The 16,396-nt window shown below is 38.6% G+C and overlaps 2 protein-coding genes across 2 annotated transcripts; both read left to right on the top strand.

The window, feature by feature from the left end:
- Positions 1–1,593: 1,593 nt before the first annotated feature.
- Positions 1,594–10,267, top strand: LOC112573696. The gene is made up of 9 exons (XM_025254275.1): positions 1,594–1,736; positions 5,629–5,905; positions 6,356–6,407; positions 6,919–7,079; positions 7,487–7,675; positions 8,034–8,082; positions 8,570–8,697; positions 9,050–9,134; positions 9,924–10,267. Exons 1-9 carry the CDS (start codon positions 1,690–1,692, stop codon positions 10,265–10,267), a joined length of 1,332 nt encoding a protein of 443 aa, XP_025110060.1. The 5' UTR covers positions 1,594–1,689.
- Positions 8,032–13,045, top strand: LOC112573502 (helicase with zinc finger domain 2-like). Its single transcript, XM_025253942.1, has 5 exons — positions 8,032–8,082; positions 8,570–8,697; positions 9,050–9,184; positions 9,425–9,487; positions 9,924–13,045. The coding sequence occupies exon 5, from the start codon at positions 10,267–10,269 to the stop codon at positions 12,382–12,384; it is 2,118 nt and encodes a 705-aa protein (XP_025109727.1). The 5' UTR covers positions 8,032–8,082; positions 8,570–8,697; positions 9,050–9,184; positions 9,425–9,487; positions 9,924–10,266; the 3' UTR covers positions 12,385–13,045.
- The last annotated feature ends 3,351 nt before the right edge of the window (positions 13,046–16,396 follow it).

Consider the following 16,396-nt stretch of genomic DNA (forward strand, 5'->3'; position numbering starts at 1 on the left):
ACTGTTCTTATCATGAACAGACATGCTGGGAACAGCACACTAAGGTGAAAGATCAAGGACTGTCAGTGAATGACTGATAAAAACGGCTCATGAGTGTTGACTGAAAAACTATTCAGCTTGAAAATAAGGTATACTTATTGCGGGCCAAGTTTAACAATATGTTCAGTGTTTACATCTTATTCGCAATCAAAAACAGTGCCGAAGTACCTGGTGTCAACAATCTTAACAGGTTTGTCATTGGAAACAACAGACCTATCTTTTATTTTTTTAACTTTATACTCATCTTTTTTTGTCTTATCTTCATCTAATTCCAGAAATTTCTCATCACACCAACGTTTAAAATTTGGTAATGCATTGCCATGAGTTTGCTTTACCCTGATATAAGGTGGACAATGGGGTATCTCCGATGAGTTAACAATAGAGCTGCTCTCCTCAGTACTTCAGCAGCTGTGTACATGATATACAACCACAGTCCACAGCCAATGATCTCGAAATAAAGATTAAATTTGTTTTGCTGATGTTTATGAGTTTGTATGTGTTGTTTGACGCAGATGATCTTAACGTAGAATCAGATAGTGCTCCAGTTACAGGACTCTACAGTCGTATCTGATGAATTATACTTTTTTCTTGTTTTTTCTTTGCTACTTCTTAATAGTCTCAAGTTTCTTCCAAATGTAACTCCAGTTGACGAGCTCATTGAAGCTCGTCGTTGAAGATTTACTAGTGAGTTACGTCAACAAAGAGTTACCCATATTTATCACCAAGGAGAAAAGGAAAATATTTGGACAATATCATACCTGTGTACACTTACAGAATTGATAAAGAAAGACCTTTTTAAATACTAACACTTTAAATACTAACACTTCTGCTGGTATACAGATTTATACTCTCGACAAAAACCAGTTCAACCAACCACATGTACGGATCAGCGGCGGACAACAAATTCTCACAACAAGAGAATCTTTCTTTCCTCCTGAATTTTACTTTTACTGTGTCACAACCAAAAACTACAAAGCTAGTGATCACTCTGCCTACTCAGAACAGACCCAGTACTCACAAACAAGGTTCATTTCAAAGTTTTGTATCCAAGTCCTTAAACATCTCCGACATTGATAGAAATACGCGAGATAAACCAGTGATATGGAAAATTAAAAGATGTGCAGGTATGTCATCAAAACCTGAGAATATCAAAGGAAGAAATTATTATCTCTGTTTTAACAAATTCCCCACCTCGAGATGCAAAGCTAGAGGTTATTAACAAATCCTTCAGTGACTACAGGCTTCTCGCATTTAATGTCACTACTTTCTGTAGAAATGTCATCACGAGACACCAACACAATCGACTTTGTGAGCAACTCCAAGTCTTTACTAGAAATAGAAGACCTTTAAACCTTGACAAGAACAGAATTTTGAGTACACAGTCAATGATTCACACTAATATGACTTTACAGTTTCACTAAGTGTGTGACTGACTAATGTCACCAATCCTCATTTACATCACGAGTCTGCATGGCACTGACTAAATGTCAGACAGACCTTACCTCACATGAGCACTACACTGACATCAGACAGCGGATATTGTCATGTCAATGAATGTACGAATAAATATAACTTCGATGACGACGCTACGTATTCAAAGACAACTTTGACCTCTGACTAGAAAGTCAAATGTGACAGTTTCATTTGTAAATGTTTCATTTAAAAGCGAGTGAAAGGACTTCACAGAGCTCTAACAGGTAGGTACAAAAGTTTGGCTTTCCTTGATATGTTAACTAACGAAAAAGGTTTAGCATGCTGTTTATTCTGTTGGGGTACTTTGTTGCTCGCTGCTGGGGTACTGCACTACTCCCGTTGTATTGCTAGCATAACCATTCAGGGTACATGAATGGGGTGCATGGTGGAGAAGACAAAACGCTGCCAGCACTAAGGGCTGTTTTGAAAACATACTCTCATATCAAAGACAGTCAATAAAAAGATGAATCATCCGAACATTTACTGCGCAGATATTTAAACATTTATCTGCTCATGGGACATACCTTACTCTTTGAACTAAATGGTGAGACATCTCTTCCTCAATTTATGTCTGAACTTCATGTTAAAAGAAAACACAAGATCTTTGGCAGGAATTAAAAATTCTTTCTGTAAGTGTGCATTTGAAATATAAAGATTTGTGTAAAGTGTCCTTTGCTATATTTGTTACTATCATGTGCCCCAGAAAATGGCTTCCAAATTCAGGTCACACATGGGTTGTAAAGCCCATATTTCTTTCTCAAACTTTTCCTCTTCTTCCCGATATGCTGGGTCTTGATGTTTTAGAGGACACGGGTGATTGTATCAATATCAATTTTTTTTTCCTGGGAATATTTTTGAGCAAAAACTTTTCTTCAAGTTTTTCCTTTTTCTTTTTAGCTGAAGGGGCATGCTAATGTTGCATTATATTGCTAATTATTTTGTTTATGTTTGTTAATAAATGTTTGCAGATGTGTCAGTGTAACCACATTTAATTTTTTTTTATTTTGTCAATGAAAGGTGTCATAATGATCATACACACTTACTAGTGGATACATGCACATAATACATTAAAGGTAAACAAGTAAACATGGTAATTAAATAAATGAAATAGAATAAGCAACAACACTAGCATAAGCTTTTGTGAGAGATTTAAGCATCTCTGTAAGTCTTTGATTACAATCATAATTCTTCAAAACCCATACAAAAAAAATATGGCACATCTCTTATTGTCGTGTATGTCCTATGTATGACTGTCGCAAGGAGCTATATATATATCGACTCTGTCCTCGCTGTTTATATTAGAGGACAATATAATGCCATCATCTATACTAAACAAACATTTCTGGGGAATGCGCCAGATCATGCCTTTTAGCCTTGTTCCCAAGCCTCGACTGTTCTAAATTAAATTCTTATTCATCTCTTCTACACAAAAATTATATACGTATATAGCAATAACGTACGTAAGTCTAAGTAAGCACAGTGTCAGAGGGATTTCACTAAAGATAAATATAGTTTCGGTTTCCATTTCCATAAATAGAGCTGACAGCATGAAATGTCGGGCAGGCCGATTACTTCGTTTACTGATAAGCCTTACACAACAACTACATCAGTGGAACCGCCGACGTGTGTGTGTTCGTCAGCGAAACTGTGCGCCTAAGAGCCTAGGTGCTGCGCGCGCAACCTCGGACGTGTAGGTTGCTGTGACCCAGAGGTCGATCTATTTTTAGTGTATGACACACTGTGTGTGTAGCGCCAGCTGACAAGGAGACGGCCTCTCAGCGCGGACTGAAAATTGTAAACAAACCTTGCGAAAAGGGAATCGAAACTGGAATTTTTCTGTGCATGCCATTTCCTGGTACTATCTGGGTTGAGTGCGATGGATATCTGGAGGCTTCAGGCCACTAGGACTATAAATGCTGCAGCTGGAGTTCATAAATGACACAAACAATAGATGTACACATCAGGAGAAGCGAGAAATCGTTCGACCAGATACAGCTTCCTTCTTCACATACCTCAGACTTGGTGAGCCGATCACGGTAGTGAATCGTGAGGTAGGTTCATTATTTTGTCACACATGCAGTAGGTAGACCTGTAAGTAGTCAGGATAAATATATCGTCGGTATGACTTAAATTTAGCACAGAATATCTCTCTTGGTGCATTCGAGCATAGAACTCGATCGCTCCTACCTGTCAAAGCTTTTATGAATATACGAGACCTGCATTTGAATTTCCTTCGAGAGGGTGAATTCTAAGCAATATACAGTTTTTTTAAACATATAGCAAAATCCTGGTTGACGAGCAAGTTCTTTGCGCTTTGAACACCAGCGATGTGATGCATAACCCTCACCAATAAACGTGTGGAAAACTCATTCAAAGCCTTCCTGGTTAGTCTGAACAAAATATCTTGAGTGTCGATAGTAATTCAGATAAAGATTTTTATGTGCTTGCTTTTGTCTGCTTTATTCCTTTGAACTAAGCAGCTTTGCAGCATTGTGTTTATATACAGTCTGCCAAGCTATATTGTTATATTGCTTATTAACCAGATCCTGTTACATAAGGGCTAAAATTACAACAAGTGTAAGGTGCATTTGCACAACAAAACAGAATTCGAGTTTCCAAATTGTTTGTGCTTATACACTCGAGCGAGAGCGTGTTGTATACGTTTGTATTTATTATTGTATTTATATTTTACAAAACAGATAATATGACAAATCAGAAAATATGATATAGTTAGAGTGAGGTTGTCATCAAAAGTAACTTTTTCAATAGATGTCATCAGATCACAGAGGATATATACAATGAGGTTAACCTACTTTCGGTTTCTCACTACGCATGCGTGTACTTATCAATGATTACTTGGTTTCTGGGAAATCTCTGCTGTCAGGCAAACGCACACGCAGACAAGTGCTTGCTGTAGTTTTACAGTCGAGTTCCCATTCAAAAGAAAACTGTCGCTGAGCTTTAGCTTATCAGAGACACGTCAAAGCTGGCTGTTATCCAAAGGCTATCAATGGCTTGGAAGTAACATTAATAAACAGCACGACAGTGCACCACGTACACCTCTGGTCAGAGGTCATAGGGGGGGGATGGTTTCGTCACTGACTATCGCCGCACATTAAAGTCCATCCTACACTGCTGCATGCACATGATATTTTTAGTTACACCAAATTTCATATAACACATCACAGTGTATATATAATTTAAAGTAACTGCAAATAATGTACAGAGAGAGGACCCAGCGCTGATATAAAATATGCTTAACAGCTTGATCAGTGTTGTTTACAAAATATGCAAGACCTGTGGTTAAAAATAGCAAAGAAATTTGCTTTGGCATTACTGTGGACTTGAAAATATCTTTATTACGTTGGTATAAACCCAAACTAAACAGGCTGGAAACATACAATGTGATCTCTTTGACATAATCATTGTAAATACAACTTTATAAACTCCAGTTAACGGGTCATAATTTTCAAACACACACACACACACACACACACACAGTGCAATCTCTGACAGTCGTTTCTCCGCAGTAATCTTTTACAGTATCAGTAGCAAATGGCATTAACATCACCAATAGTACAGCTTCATTTTCATTAAATGTGGGGGAAATGTTATTCATCAGTTAAAAGGGGAACATTTCAACTGGCTGTTTCCATGGAAATGGAAGAACTTACACAACTAAATCCTAAAATCATACTATTCCACTGATCTATCAGAATAACTTTGATTTTGTGATGCAAAAGTTATTAATTTAACATTTATCTTCCAGTTTCCGAAAAAACATAAGAAATCTTTGATGATACCAAGTACAAAGTACTAGGAATATACTTGTATTAAGCTTCCCTTCACACATTTAACTAAAAAGTAATTAACTCATCTTGAGTTCATTTATATAAATATATTTCTTTCTTTCAAATAAACGAAGTTTAAATAATTTCATTACCTTTGTTGACTTTTTATTGTCATTTACTCATATATATTTATCTTCGTGTTTCCTTCAAGCCATAAAATAATTGTGTGCATGAGTATTTAATATATTTATTTACCTTTTTCTCGTTAGTTTGGATGCTACTTATTTTTTCCAGATTCTTTCATCTCACGGTACATTTCTTGCAGAGCTGAAATAAGTTTCGAAGAAAAACCATGGAAGCTGAAGGCGATGATAATCGCTTGGCAAGGTTCAAGGAAGAAGTTGAGAAAATATTTCAGAATGCCGAAACAAAAATTAGTGGTTACACCTTCAGGCTTAGAGGCGGCCAAAGATTTTGTGACAAGTGTCCGGCAACATGTCGAGAGCTACACAACACAAGGTTGTCCTCAAGATGATCTGGAAGCTGCTGTGCTTGAGAGAGCATCCAACACCGCCTCTACTCTAGTAGCTGGTGTTCAGGAGGTACATTTATTTAGCAAAATTATTTTCAGATTTAAATCAGATTTTATTTGACACTCAGATGAAAACAGTGGTCTCTGTGCTCTATGAAGCACTGTATATTTACTTACTTTATTATAGGGAAAATATTGGATGATGTACTGGTATATCAAGTATGCCAACTTTATGGTGACAAATATAGATTAGATACGCGAACCGTGAAAGGCACTGGGCAGCTGTTTCAAGCAAAATTGTTTTTTCATGAGCCAAATTTAATTATAGGTACCAGTCATCTACCTCAAGATGAAGATATTCCAAAGTATCTAAAACTTAGGTAAGCCCTTTGTGCTCGGTGGCCAACAATCATCTTATTTACTGCACTTACAGTTTTCTTTTGTATGATTTATTTATTTATTAAGGTGTATTTATTTACATGTTTATAATGGTTTGTCTCAATTTGTGTTTTAACCCCAGCACCAGGAAGAAATCTACGATCCTCGTCAAACTTTGGTCTACATTTTCAGTGGTGAGTGTTGGAGAGACGGCGAATATACTGTAGACAGGGTGAAAAAGAAAACTGGAATTTCTCAAATTTCTAGTGAACACGAGGAAGTACAGCTAACATGAATAGACAGACAGGGGAATAAACGTGTACTGTCAGACATTTATAAAGGCCTTTTTTTAATTCCAATCGGAAATTGTTTCGTATTAACATGAGAATTATTTGGTATGTTTCTAAAGATGACAACGCGTAAGATGTTGATTTTTTAAAGGGTTTTATATGATGTCTCTGACACAAAACTGCATAAAAATAACTATTATGTGGTAGAAAATAGTCGACTTATTTATTTTAGTAATAAGTTTAGTTGACTGCTGCTGACTAAGCTAACATATTTCAATTTGTCAAATATCGTGGAGAGAAAGAGATGAAACTGTATAATCAAAAAAAGTCCAGAGATACGTCTAATTAATATATACTGCAAGCTTTTTCGTGGTTATGGCCTTTAAGTAAATCCAGCGTTGTTTTGTAATTTCAGCTTTCTCTGTGTGTTCACGATCTCTTAAAGTCGTCGTTGAGCATGGACATCCTGGTTACAACCTCTCAGACATCGGGAGAAAGTGTCTTCTCCTCCTACAGCAACTACAGATATACTGTGTAGTGAAGGGCAGTTTGGAAGACCCTAATACTGAAGCTCAGGTACCAGTAACAAGATCTCTAGATAAATGTTCCTAACATTGTCTTCTGGACATTTCAGACTTAAAACACTGAACCATCCTTGAACTTTCAACTCAAGAATATTTTAAAGGAAAACATTTATCTAAATACCGGAACAGCTAAAGTACATGTCTTGTGTTTATAAGTAATCTAACATGAAAAGAAAGAAAATGTCAATTACCTATAATAGTTTTGACCATTCAAGCTATGATAAATAGTTTGTTATGTTAGTTTGTTGAGCTATGCCAGAAAAGAGCACCATTGAACACATTTGTGAGTCTATGCTTTCTATAAACGAAAGAGGATAAATACAAAATCACCCTTAAGTAACCCGGTGATTGTTAATTTGCAAAATATTGTTTACTACTGGATTATCTGTGACCTTTCAGAACCTTATCTGGCTTGCCCGCCTGCTGGTGAATCTGGCTTTTTGGGTGGAGCGCACGAGGCCACACGTTTCGTACTTTATTGTGTCCGAAGTCAACGCCCGTAGCATCATCCCAAACATCGTCATACCAGAGATGAGGCAACTGCACTCTGCAGCACTTGTTGTGGTTATCTCTTCTTGGCTGAGAATGGTTAGTTGCTTAGGTAGTAATTAGTTTACAAGCGGATGAAGTTTTGAAATAGTATCTGAAAATACTTCTAACGGTCTCCTTATCCTGTTGTGTGGGCTGTATGTTCCTAATTAATAGCAAAATAATCTTGCATCTGTCCTCGGCAACAAGAGAGCTTGAGCTCATTCACAAACACATGGATTAACATTAATGTGTTTGAAGTAATTTGGATTATAAACTGCAGACGATTTCTGAGGCACGTAAATATATTTGACTATGAATTGGTAAAAATCTGTTTGCTCCTTGTGATGCATAGCAAAGCTGTAATGTTGTCAAAACCAGATTTTTCATATTACTTTAAATCTCACTTTACTTTCAGGGACATTCAGAGCATAACAAGGAATTTCATAGACTTATAACCCGAGGAGGTAGGTTGTACCGGCATTGCATTTTGGCGCTATTTACTTATGTTGCATCACTCAAGCTATTCAAAAGTCATGACTTGCATGTTGTCCTAAGATTTTTAGATATATTTGTTTCACGTCACTTTGTGTGTCGTTGTGTTATTGTATGGACAACTATATGGACAGTACATGGTTTGGGTAAGCACGTTGGCTTGAGGGTGAATATCATTATGTAAAACAGAAGCCAGGCTTGAACAGCTGCATGTTTCTTATAAACAGGCGTGCATATTTGCTTTGCATTTTTCCAGCTCTGATTTTGAAAATAAAAGACAAGTCGCAAAACCGAACCATAATACAAAAACCAGCGAAAGGAAAAATAGTAGAGTAGTTCTTCTGTAACGATCCTTGACATCTATGTTGTGTTTTTCGGCTCTAAAAGCTCTTGTGTAGTAGGCAATGGTCACACTTTCTTGGCTGTACTCATAAAATTGTAAAACATGTTTACTTTCAGTGAAAGTCGAAGATCTTCCAAAGCAATATGTGGCTAGGTACAATACTGTATATGCCAAGCTGCTTAGCAGCTGTCGCCAATATACAAATGCTCTTGACAGGGCAAGAGATGCACTGAGCGACTCAAAGGTGAGAAAAGAAAATTGTCCCTCTATAAAACTGATCTCAAGAACAGTAAATTAGCCAAATATTTGTATTTATATTTGTAATAATTTAACTGTTTTACGTAATTATTTTTCGTTTATTCCTTTACTTTTATGAGAACTTATAGGCCAAATTAGAGGACATGTAAAAAAGTGTGAGGGGCAAACTATTAAAAATGTTTGGTCCCCCTCACACTTTTATATTTTCAGTTATAAGCATTAAACAAAATACCAAGACCTACGGCAAAAATTATTTTACCTTTATTAGTGCATTTGTAATAAAAGTGTGTTTAAAAAATTGTTAATTAGTTTATTATTGATTGAGTAAACGTTTTCAGGATGAAGAGGAAAGAAAAGAAATTGAACAGCTAGTCTCACAGCTCGAATCAAACATCTCAGAAATCCAGGATGAAGACATAGAAAGTGAGATTGATGAACAATGGCTTACTGACACGAACATTGCAACGTCAGAAGTAAGTAATAAAGAGGATTTACTCTTACAAGAGCTTTACAAAGGTCAAGGGAGATAATTGTGTAAAGCGGACAAGGTGTTTCTCTCGAGTGTTTTTCAATTGTAAACTCATCATCAAATTCACTCATTTAGATAAACGATTTACTCATTTAGTCCTACTTTTGTTAGAAACAGTCTAGTTTATTTATTTTATTGACTACCTAGTTCTGCTAGTCTTTACTTTAAAATAAACATTTTGCAGTTGTCTGCCCGTCAGGCTGATGATGCTCGACATCGCCACAGACCACCTCCAAACACAGAAGGAGTGAGGCTTTTCTCCTAGTCATTATCATTTGTAAAACTGCAAGCGTTTGATTCATACAAGCGATTATTATGAGCTATGCATAAATAGTAAAAAAATTTTATATGGGGGAATCATTAATAATATGTTTATTTATACGTGTTCATTAAGAACTTCTTGTAAAACTGTTGTACCAAGACCTTACGAGGAACATGTGCTGCAAAGCTCACTTTCTTGAAAGTCTATCTTAGTAATTGTTAAATGGTATATAAAAAAATAAGTCAATTATTATATTGTGTCAATATTATTTTCTGTTCTAAAATCAAATTGTAAAACATCTAGCTTATACACTTTAAGACGCCGCAACATATTTTGCTTTGATGACTAAGAACTAATAGAAATATTAAAGCTAAGTACATTCTTACAAATATATATTATTTATCATCAATTACATTTTCAGGAAGACGATCGTCGATTACACACGCTCTTCGAAGTCAATCCCTCGAAAGAGTGCCTGTGAGGGCCAGTGTTAGACAACAAGCAACAGATAGTCGTCTTGGAACTCGTTCTTTGCGGGCGTCAGCAATGACACAGAGATTCAATGAAAGCACCCCTGATTTAAGACTCGTCGGCAGCCTTGTGGACACCTCTGATAATGACTCATCAACACCTGAGCCTCCTACTTACAGCAGTGAATCTGAGACAGAGGATGACGAAGAGACGAAACAAATCAGATTATCAGATATGACGACGATGACGAAGAACCAGCTGACGAATTGTCAGAGGAAACGGTCTCAACAGTGATGGATGACGAGAAAGAATGGTTTGAGAAGAGCGTGGAAGGACTTGAAAGTGTAGAGGAGAACTTTAGTTCAGAGAACGATGTCGAGCTCTCGCCACAACAAAAGGAACTTTTCGAGAAAGACTCGGACAGAAATAGTTTCTATTATCCTTTACACAAAGACGCTGATTATCTGGATGCACTAGTGAAGTCAAATCCTGATAAATACAAACGATGTCAGCTGAAAATCGAGTTTTCGCACAAGTCTGTCGCTAGGGTTCTAGACAAGGGCAGCAAGTTCTCTGAAATTCTCATCTGTGGAAGATCAAAGTGCGGACAAACTTACATGGATGATGAGGTCGTGGTGGAAGTCCTGGCAGAACCAGGACAAGCCCGCGAACTACAGACGAACGAAACACCTGGTCAGGAAGAACAGGAAGATGTGGAGAAGATGGCTCATGGGTGTGTCGTGGGTATGTACCCATCAAGAAGAATGCGGTTTAAAGATGTGGAACATCCAGTCCTGACCTGTACACTGGACGAAATCGAAAGTCATCTCATGAAACCCCTGTGTAAAACTGTTCCCAAAATTCATGTCATGAACGACAAGGTAAAAGAAAAATATCCAGCACTGACCAAACATCGCGTGGAGATTAAACAGATAGTGAATGGCAAAGTGGAGTTCAAACAGTTTCTGAACGTTGATCCCGATAAACGAGAGCAGTACGTCTTCAAAGTGGTCATCTTGTCTTGGAGAATGCAAAGCATTTACCCACTTGGTGCGATTCTGGAGGCTTGTATTGGAGGCAGAGACTTTGCAAGCGGGCTTCAAGTGCTTACAATGCAACACAGTGTGCCTGGTGTCTACCCAAGACAAGTGATTCGTGAAACACAAGCGCTAAAACTTGAAGACTTCCCACAAAGGACTGAAAGACTCGACCTCACGTCAAGAAGAGTTTTCACCATTGACCCACCAGGTTCACAGGATTTGGATGACGCGCTCAGTATATGGAAAACAAAAAGTGGATTTATCGTGGGAATTCATATTGCTGATGTGGCATCGTTTGTGAAAGTGGGGACGGCAGTTGATGAAGAAGCGAAACGAAGGGCCTTCACTTTCTATCCAGGTCGACGAAAACCACGACCGATGTTTCCAGAGCCACTCAGTCACGGAGTACTCAGTCTCCTTCCTGGACAAGAACGTCTCGCCTTGTCTGTTTTCTTTTGCTTTGACAAGAAAGGAAGTCTAAATATGGACGAGGAGCCACGAGTTAAGAAAACAATAATAAAGTCAACACGACAGTTCTCGTATGAGGAGATACAAAAGGTAATTGATGGAGATCAACAAATTGATGTCGACCAAGATACTCGCAAGGACGTTCTGGATCTTCACATGATTGCGTCTCAACTGAGAGAGGCACGAATAGGGAAAGGAGGTCTGTTCGTTCCTTTTGAAGATCCTCGTTTACATGATATAGACAATGTTGCTGACAGTCTCCAGGCTCACTCTCTTGTTGAGGAGTTCATGGTTTTAACCAACAAATCAGTCGCTAAGAGACTAAGACAAAAGTTTCCACATGTGATGATCTTACGATCACATAAGCCACCAACTTATGAACAGTTAGCAGAATGGAGAGAGAAGGAAGGAAACATAGCAAATCTCGTAATTCAACTGCAAGGCAAGAAAACAAGTCCTTCAACCAAGTTGTCTGTATCAGCTGGTGTCCAGGGACATGACATGTTTCCCCAGAACAGACACGTCATCGTCCAGGAACACTTGTATCACAGGATATGTGAATGTCTGGAGGAGGAAAACTTGGATGAGGCTCGCAGACTTCTTTTTATGGACTCCTTGCATCCACTACAGTGTCTTGCATACCAGCACTGGATGGAGATGATGGAAACAGCCGAGTACAAATGTTCTCACGGTCTAAACCAGCCTGACCACTACCACTTTGGCCTTGACATTGAGTACTACACACATTTCACGTCTCCTATCAGGAGGTACGTTGACCTGCATGTCCATCGTCTCCTACACGCTGACTTGGATGGCAAGGCACCAAACTGCAAGGCTGAAGATGTTGTGCGGCTGTGTCAGCACCTAAATAATGTGAATGCCAGACAGAAGGCTTTTAGCTAGAGGATGTAGGGCTCTTGCTATTGCCGAGAAACTGCAGACCAATCCGCTTGTATTCCGAGCATTTGTGGATAATGTGGACAGTGAACAGCTTACCTTCTGTTTGCCTTCACTTCTCTCTGTCTCCGACCGAAGACAAGAGGTTCCTTTCAGCGCGCTTGGAGTTAGCAGCCAGCCCGAAGTTATCACTGACACTATACAGAAAAAAGATATGGCGACTGTGCGCTGGGGGATGAGAGTTTACAACGAGCACGGCACGTGTTCTAGAGAACTGGTTATCAAGAGAAAATACGTAGAAGAAGAAGCTCGCACAAAAATATACCTTTGTCAGTTCCTCTTGAATCCCTATAAACCCTAATCAACTGACTGTCATTGTTGGCCAAAAGAGTGGGCAGACATGTTGCGGATGCTGATACATCAAAATCCCTCTGCGCCGCCTGATATACCAGCCGTCATTGAGAGAGTCCGATCAGAAGTTGACCACATCTCAGCTGAGAACGGAGATGGTACTGTATCAGTGCGCCGGTTTCGCTTTCAGCATGACTTTCTCTCCTGGCCAGGTTATTCCAGTCCAGATGTCAGCTGAGCCAAAGAAAGGGCTTCTCAAACCTCGTGTGGAGCTTGTCCAGATCACTCGCAATGCCAACATCTGCATACATCACATGACGGATCCAGTAGCAGTGTTGTCTCGTTCTGCAAGAGCATCCATAAGAAGTCAGAAAATAGAGTCTTACAAAGAATACAGGCGTGCTTGGATGCCCTTGCTGGAGATGGAGGCGGCTTACGGAGCAGGAACTGGCGACAGTGCAGTTGTCATAGACAATGTGAAGATTGAAATGAAGTGCACATTTTCATTTATCAAAATCATCGGGACAGCAGGGGCTATACCAAGGAACTTTCAGCTTGCCTGCAAAGTTTTGCTTTGACAGAGGAATTGAATTTGGCGGCAAATCTGCTGGCAGCACAGATAAAGAAGATGAATACAAAAGCAGAAATACATGTCCTATGGACTACCTGTGCATCAGGTGTCGCGTGAAGTGCGAGGAGTCAACCGTGTCGCGAGTGAATCAGTCCTGCCTCAAATGTGTTGTGGATGATCATTACACATGGGTTGGTCATGGTGGTGTGGTTGCTGTAACTCGCAAGAACCGTAAAGATGTTGCTGTAACTCACAAGAACCGTAAAGATGAAGATGGAGGCCTGCTTCAAGTTACGTTCCTCCTCAGTCCTCATAGCAGTGCTCCTCCTTCGCAGCTGCTGACAAGTTCGGGTTACCTGGTTACGCTTGAAGTCCTACCTAAGTCCAGGTTGATAGGTGAGTCCATCTGTCTGTTTGCATGTCTGTCTGTTTCTCTAACGCTCAATGAAAAACGCTCACACACACACTAGCTATCTATTTCTCCATCTATTCAGAGACAATGGAAGGACAGAAAGGCTGTTAAGCTCTTACTCCTAATAGAATTAATATTTTAAAATTATTATTTATGTTGTAATTAATTTTTGGCAAGGTATTTCATCATGTCAGCAGTAACTTTGATTTATCTAGTGACATAAAAACCGCATGAGAGGAATGCAATATTTACTCTTACGCATTAATTTAATTATTTCCACCGATTCTTGCCGAAGTACATATTTAAACATGTTATCAAGTGGATTTGCATTTCAGACGTGCCCAGGAGATGTTGTTTCAATTGGAAGACAAGGGGAACGAACTGGCTCAAGCCATTGCCTTTCAGAGAAGAATCCCAAAGCTTGGTAAGATAATTTTGCTGTTCTATTCGAGAAAGAGAACACACGAGGTCGAAATGGAACAGACACTTCTATAGATTAATGTGTCATAAAGTACGATACAGTTTTATTGGTATCAGAAACATTTACATGTCATAATCATTAATTAACAAGTTTCAGGGATTTATTTCATAAACAAAGTAGATGGAGATAAAGTTACCGTTGACTAAATGATGCCAAAAAGAAAGATGACAATGATGGGTTTGTTTTGTTTAAGATGAGAATCACCAAAACCTGGGACTGAAGAAAGAAAACCAAGAAATTCGTGTTCCAAGTGTTAAACTTCCAACAAACAATCATCCACAACATAAAGCAATCGAAAGCGCCTTAACTAACAGTGTTTGTCTCATCCAAGGACCTCCTGGTAAGACGAACTTTTCTGACTTGCCCATTTACGTTTGACACTGAATCGTAAAGTTTTCTTACTCATGTTTATTGATAAATACATTATGTACCTCATAAATGACTGGTTGATATCGACTGATTTCAGGTACAGGCAAGACTTACACCGGAATCAAGTTGATATATCTGTTCGCAAAATCAACAGAGCACTTGAGAGGATGTTAAAGGGAAAAAAGTCGTTCTGTTCTGTGGGCCGTCCAACAAGTCTGTGGATCTTGTTGCCAGTGAGTATTAGAGCATACTGTCTTTCTAAACCTCTGATAAACATTAATATCAAATGTAGGATTATCGTTACACGTCACGTGTTAGGCACCACGCTAACACTAACATTTGAACTTAAGAAATCCACAGCTAATAATTTGGTCAACCACTCAAAAATTCAACTTATACAGACAGTTCTAATCGTTGTAATGAATTGAAATTCTTGTCTTCATTTTTTTTTTTATTGCTTCTTAGGACTCTTGAAGCTGAAGTTTGGAAATGAATGTCCGAAAATGGTGAGACTTACGGGTCTGCCATTGAATCCAAAGATTACCCAGTCCCTCGAGGTGATTTACAGAACTCGCGTGGGATGAGGGATCTCGTCAGTGATCCAGAACTAAAGGTAGTTAAAATAAACTATAAATAAGCTAAAATTCTAAAACTTCGAACTCGTTCAGACCAAAATAACATACATTAGTCCCATGAAAAGTCAATCCCAATGTGTGAAATATACAAAACAAAGCTAAAAGCATTTATGTGCAAAGTAGGTCAATATAAAATGATTCTTTATATATATATAACAGAAAGGTTTCTAAAACGTATCCTCTATATGTAAGTTTCAAGAGTCGTGTGCTACTTCTTTTAAATCTGTTTGACATAGGACGTGAGCTTGCATCACATCATCCGTGAGTCCCACAAGCCCCACGCAGAAGAGATCGCAACGTTTGAAAGGTATTTTGACAAATGTCGCAAAGCGATCCTGAGAACTTCAAGGTGACAAGCAAGCAGATGAGAGGACTACAAACGGCTTTGTACAAGATGCCAGTGTCGAGGAACTGTCTCATTACGAAGTCATCTTCACTACATGTGCTGTTGGTGGCAGTCCAAAACTCGTAGAAGCTACAAAAGGCTCCATATTTCAAGTAGGAATGATCTTGTTTTACATGCCGGTGCTTATTTCTAGCTTTTCTTTTATCCCCTATTATAAACGTGGCATGTTGCCTGTTATAGGAGCTTTAGAGAAAATAAAATGTACTTGAGTCACAGGATAACATCATGATTGCAGGTACCATACGATGCTTTTACAATTTGACAACCCCAATGCTCGTTATAAAAGATCAAACAGTAAAACGACTATTATACGATGAAACAACGCACGCAGCAATAAAATGTGCTATAACATCTAATTCTAAAACATAAATTTTATATATTTAACATGTTTTGTCATGATATTATATTCTATTGTATCATCCGATTACACAAACTAATTGCTAGACATTTCATGACCAACAATAATCGCAAGCAAAGTTCTAATTAATAGCCAGCTTTGTAAAGGACTTGGTCAGTATACTAGTATACTAGATATTCAAACAAGTACCTGGAAGTTTTTAAAAAAGAACTTAAGTGCTCAAAGTGTAATCTTTTCTGATGAATTATTACCCAGGTGATCATCGACGAGTGCGCCATGTCACCAGAGCCACACAGTCTGGTGCCCATTGTGGCCAACAAGGCCAAGCAGGTGGTCCTCCTCGGAGACCACAAGCAGCTCCGTCCAATCATAACATGTCAGGCAGCAGCAGAGCTGGGACTGGACCAGTCACTCTTTGAACGTTTATACAAAAAG

This window comes from Pomacea canaliculata, linkage group LG10, assembly GCF_003073045.1.
Source record: "Pomacea canaliculata isolate SZHN2017 linkage group LG10, ASM307304v1, whole genome shotgun sequence".
In the NCBI taxonomy this organism is placed as follows: domain Eukaryota; kingdom Metazoa; phylum Mollusca; class Gastropoda; order Architaenioglossa; family Ampullariidae; genus Pomacea; species Pomacea canaliculata.

Coding starts and splice junctions, on each gene's coding strand:
- LOC112573696 (XM_025254275.1), top strand. CDS start 1,690: ATGTTTCATTTAAAAGCGAGTGAAAGGACTTCACAGAGCTCTAACAG. Junction 1,737..5,628: donor ACTTCACAGAGCTCTAACAG/GTAGGTACAAAA, acceptor CATTTCTTGCAG/AGCTGAAATAAGTTTCGAAG. Junction 7,080..7,486: donor ACCCTAATACTGAAGCTCAG/GTACCAGTAACA, acceptor GTGACCTTTCAG/AACCTTATCTGGCTTGCCCG.
- LOC112573502 (XM_025253942.1), top strand. CDS start 10,267: ATGGATGACGAGAAAGAATGGTTTGAGAAGAGCGTGGAAGGACTTGAA.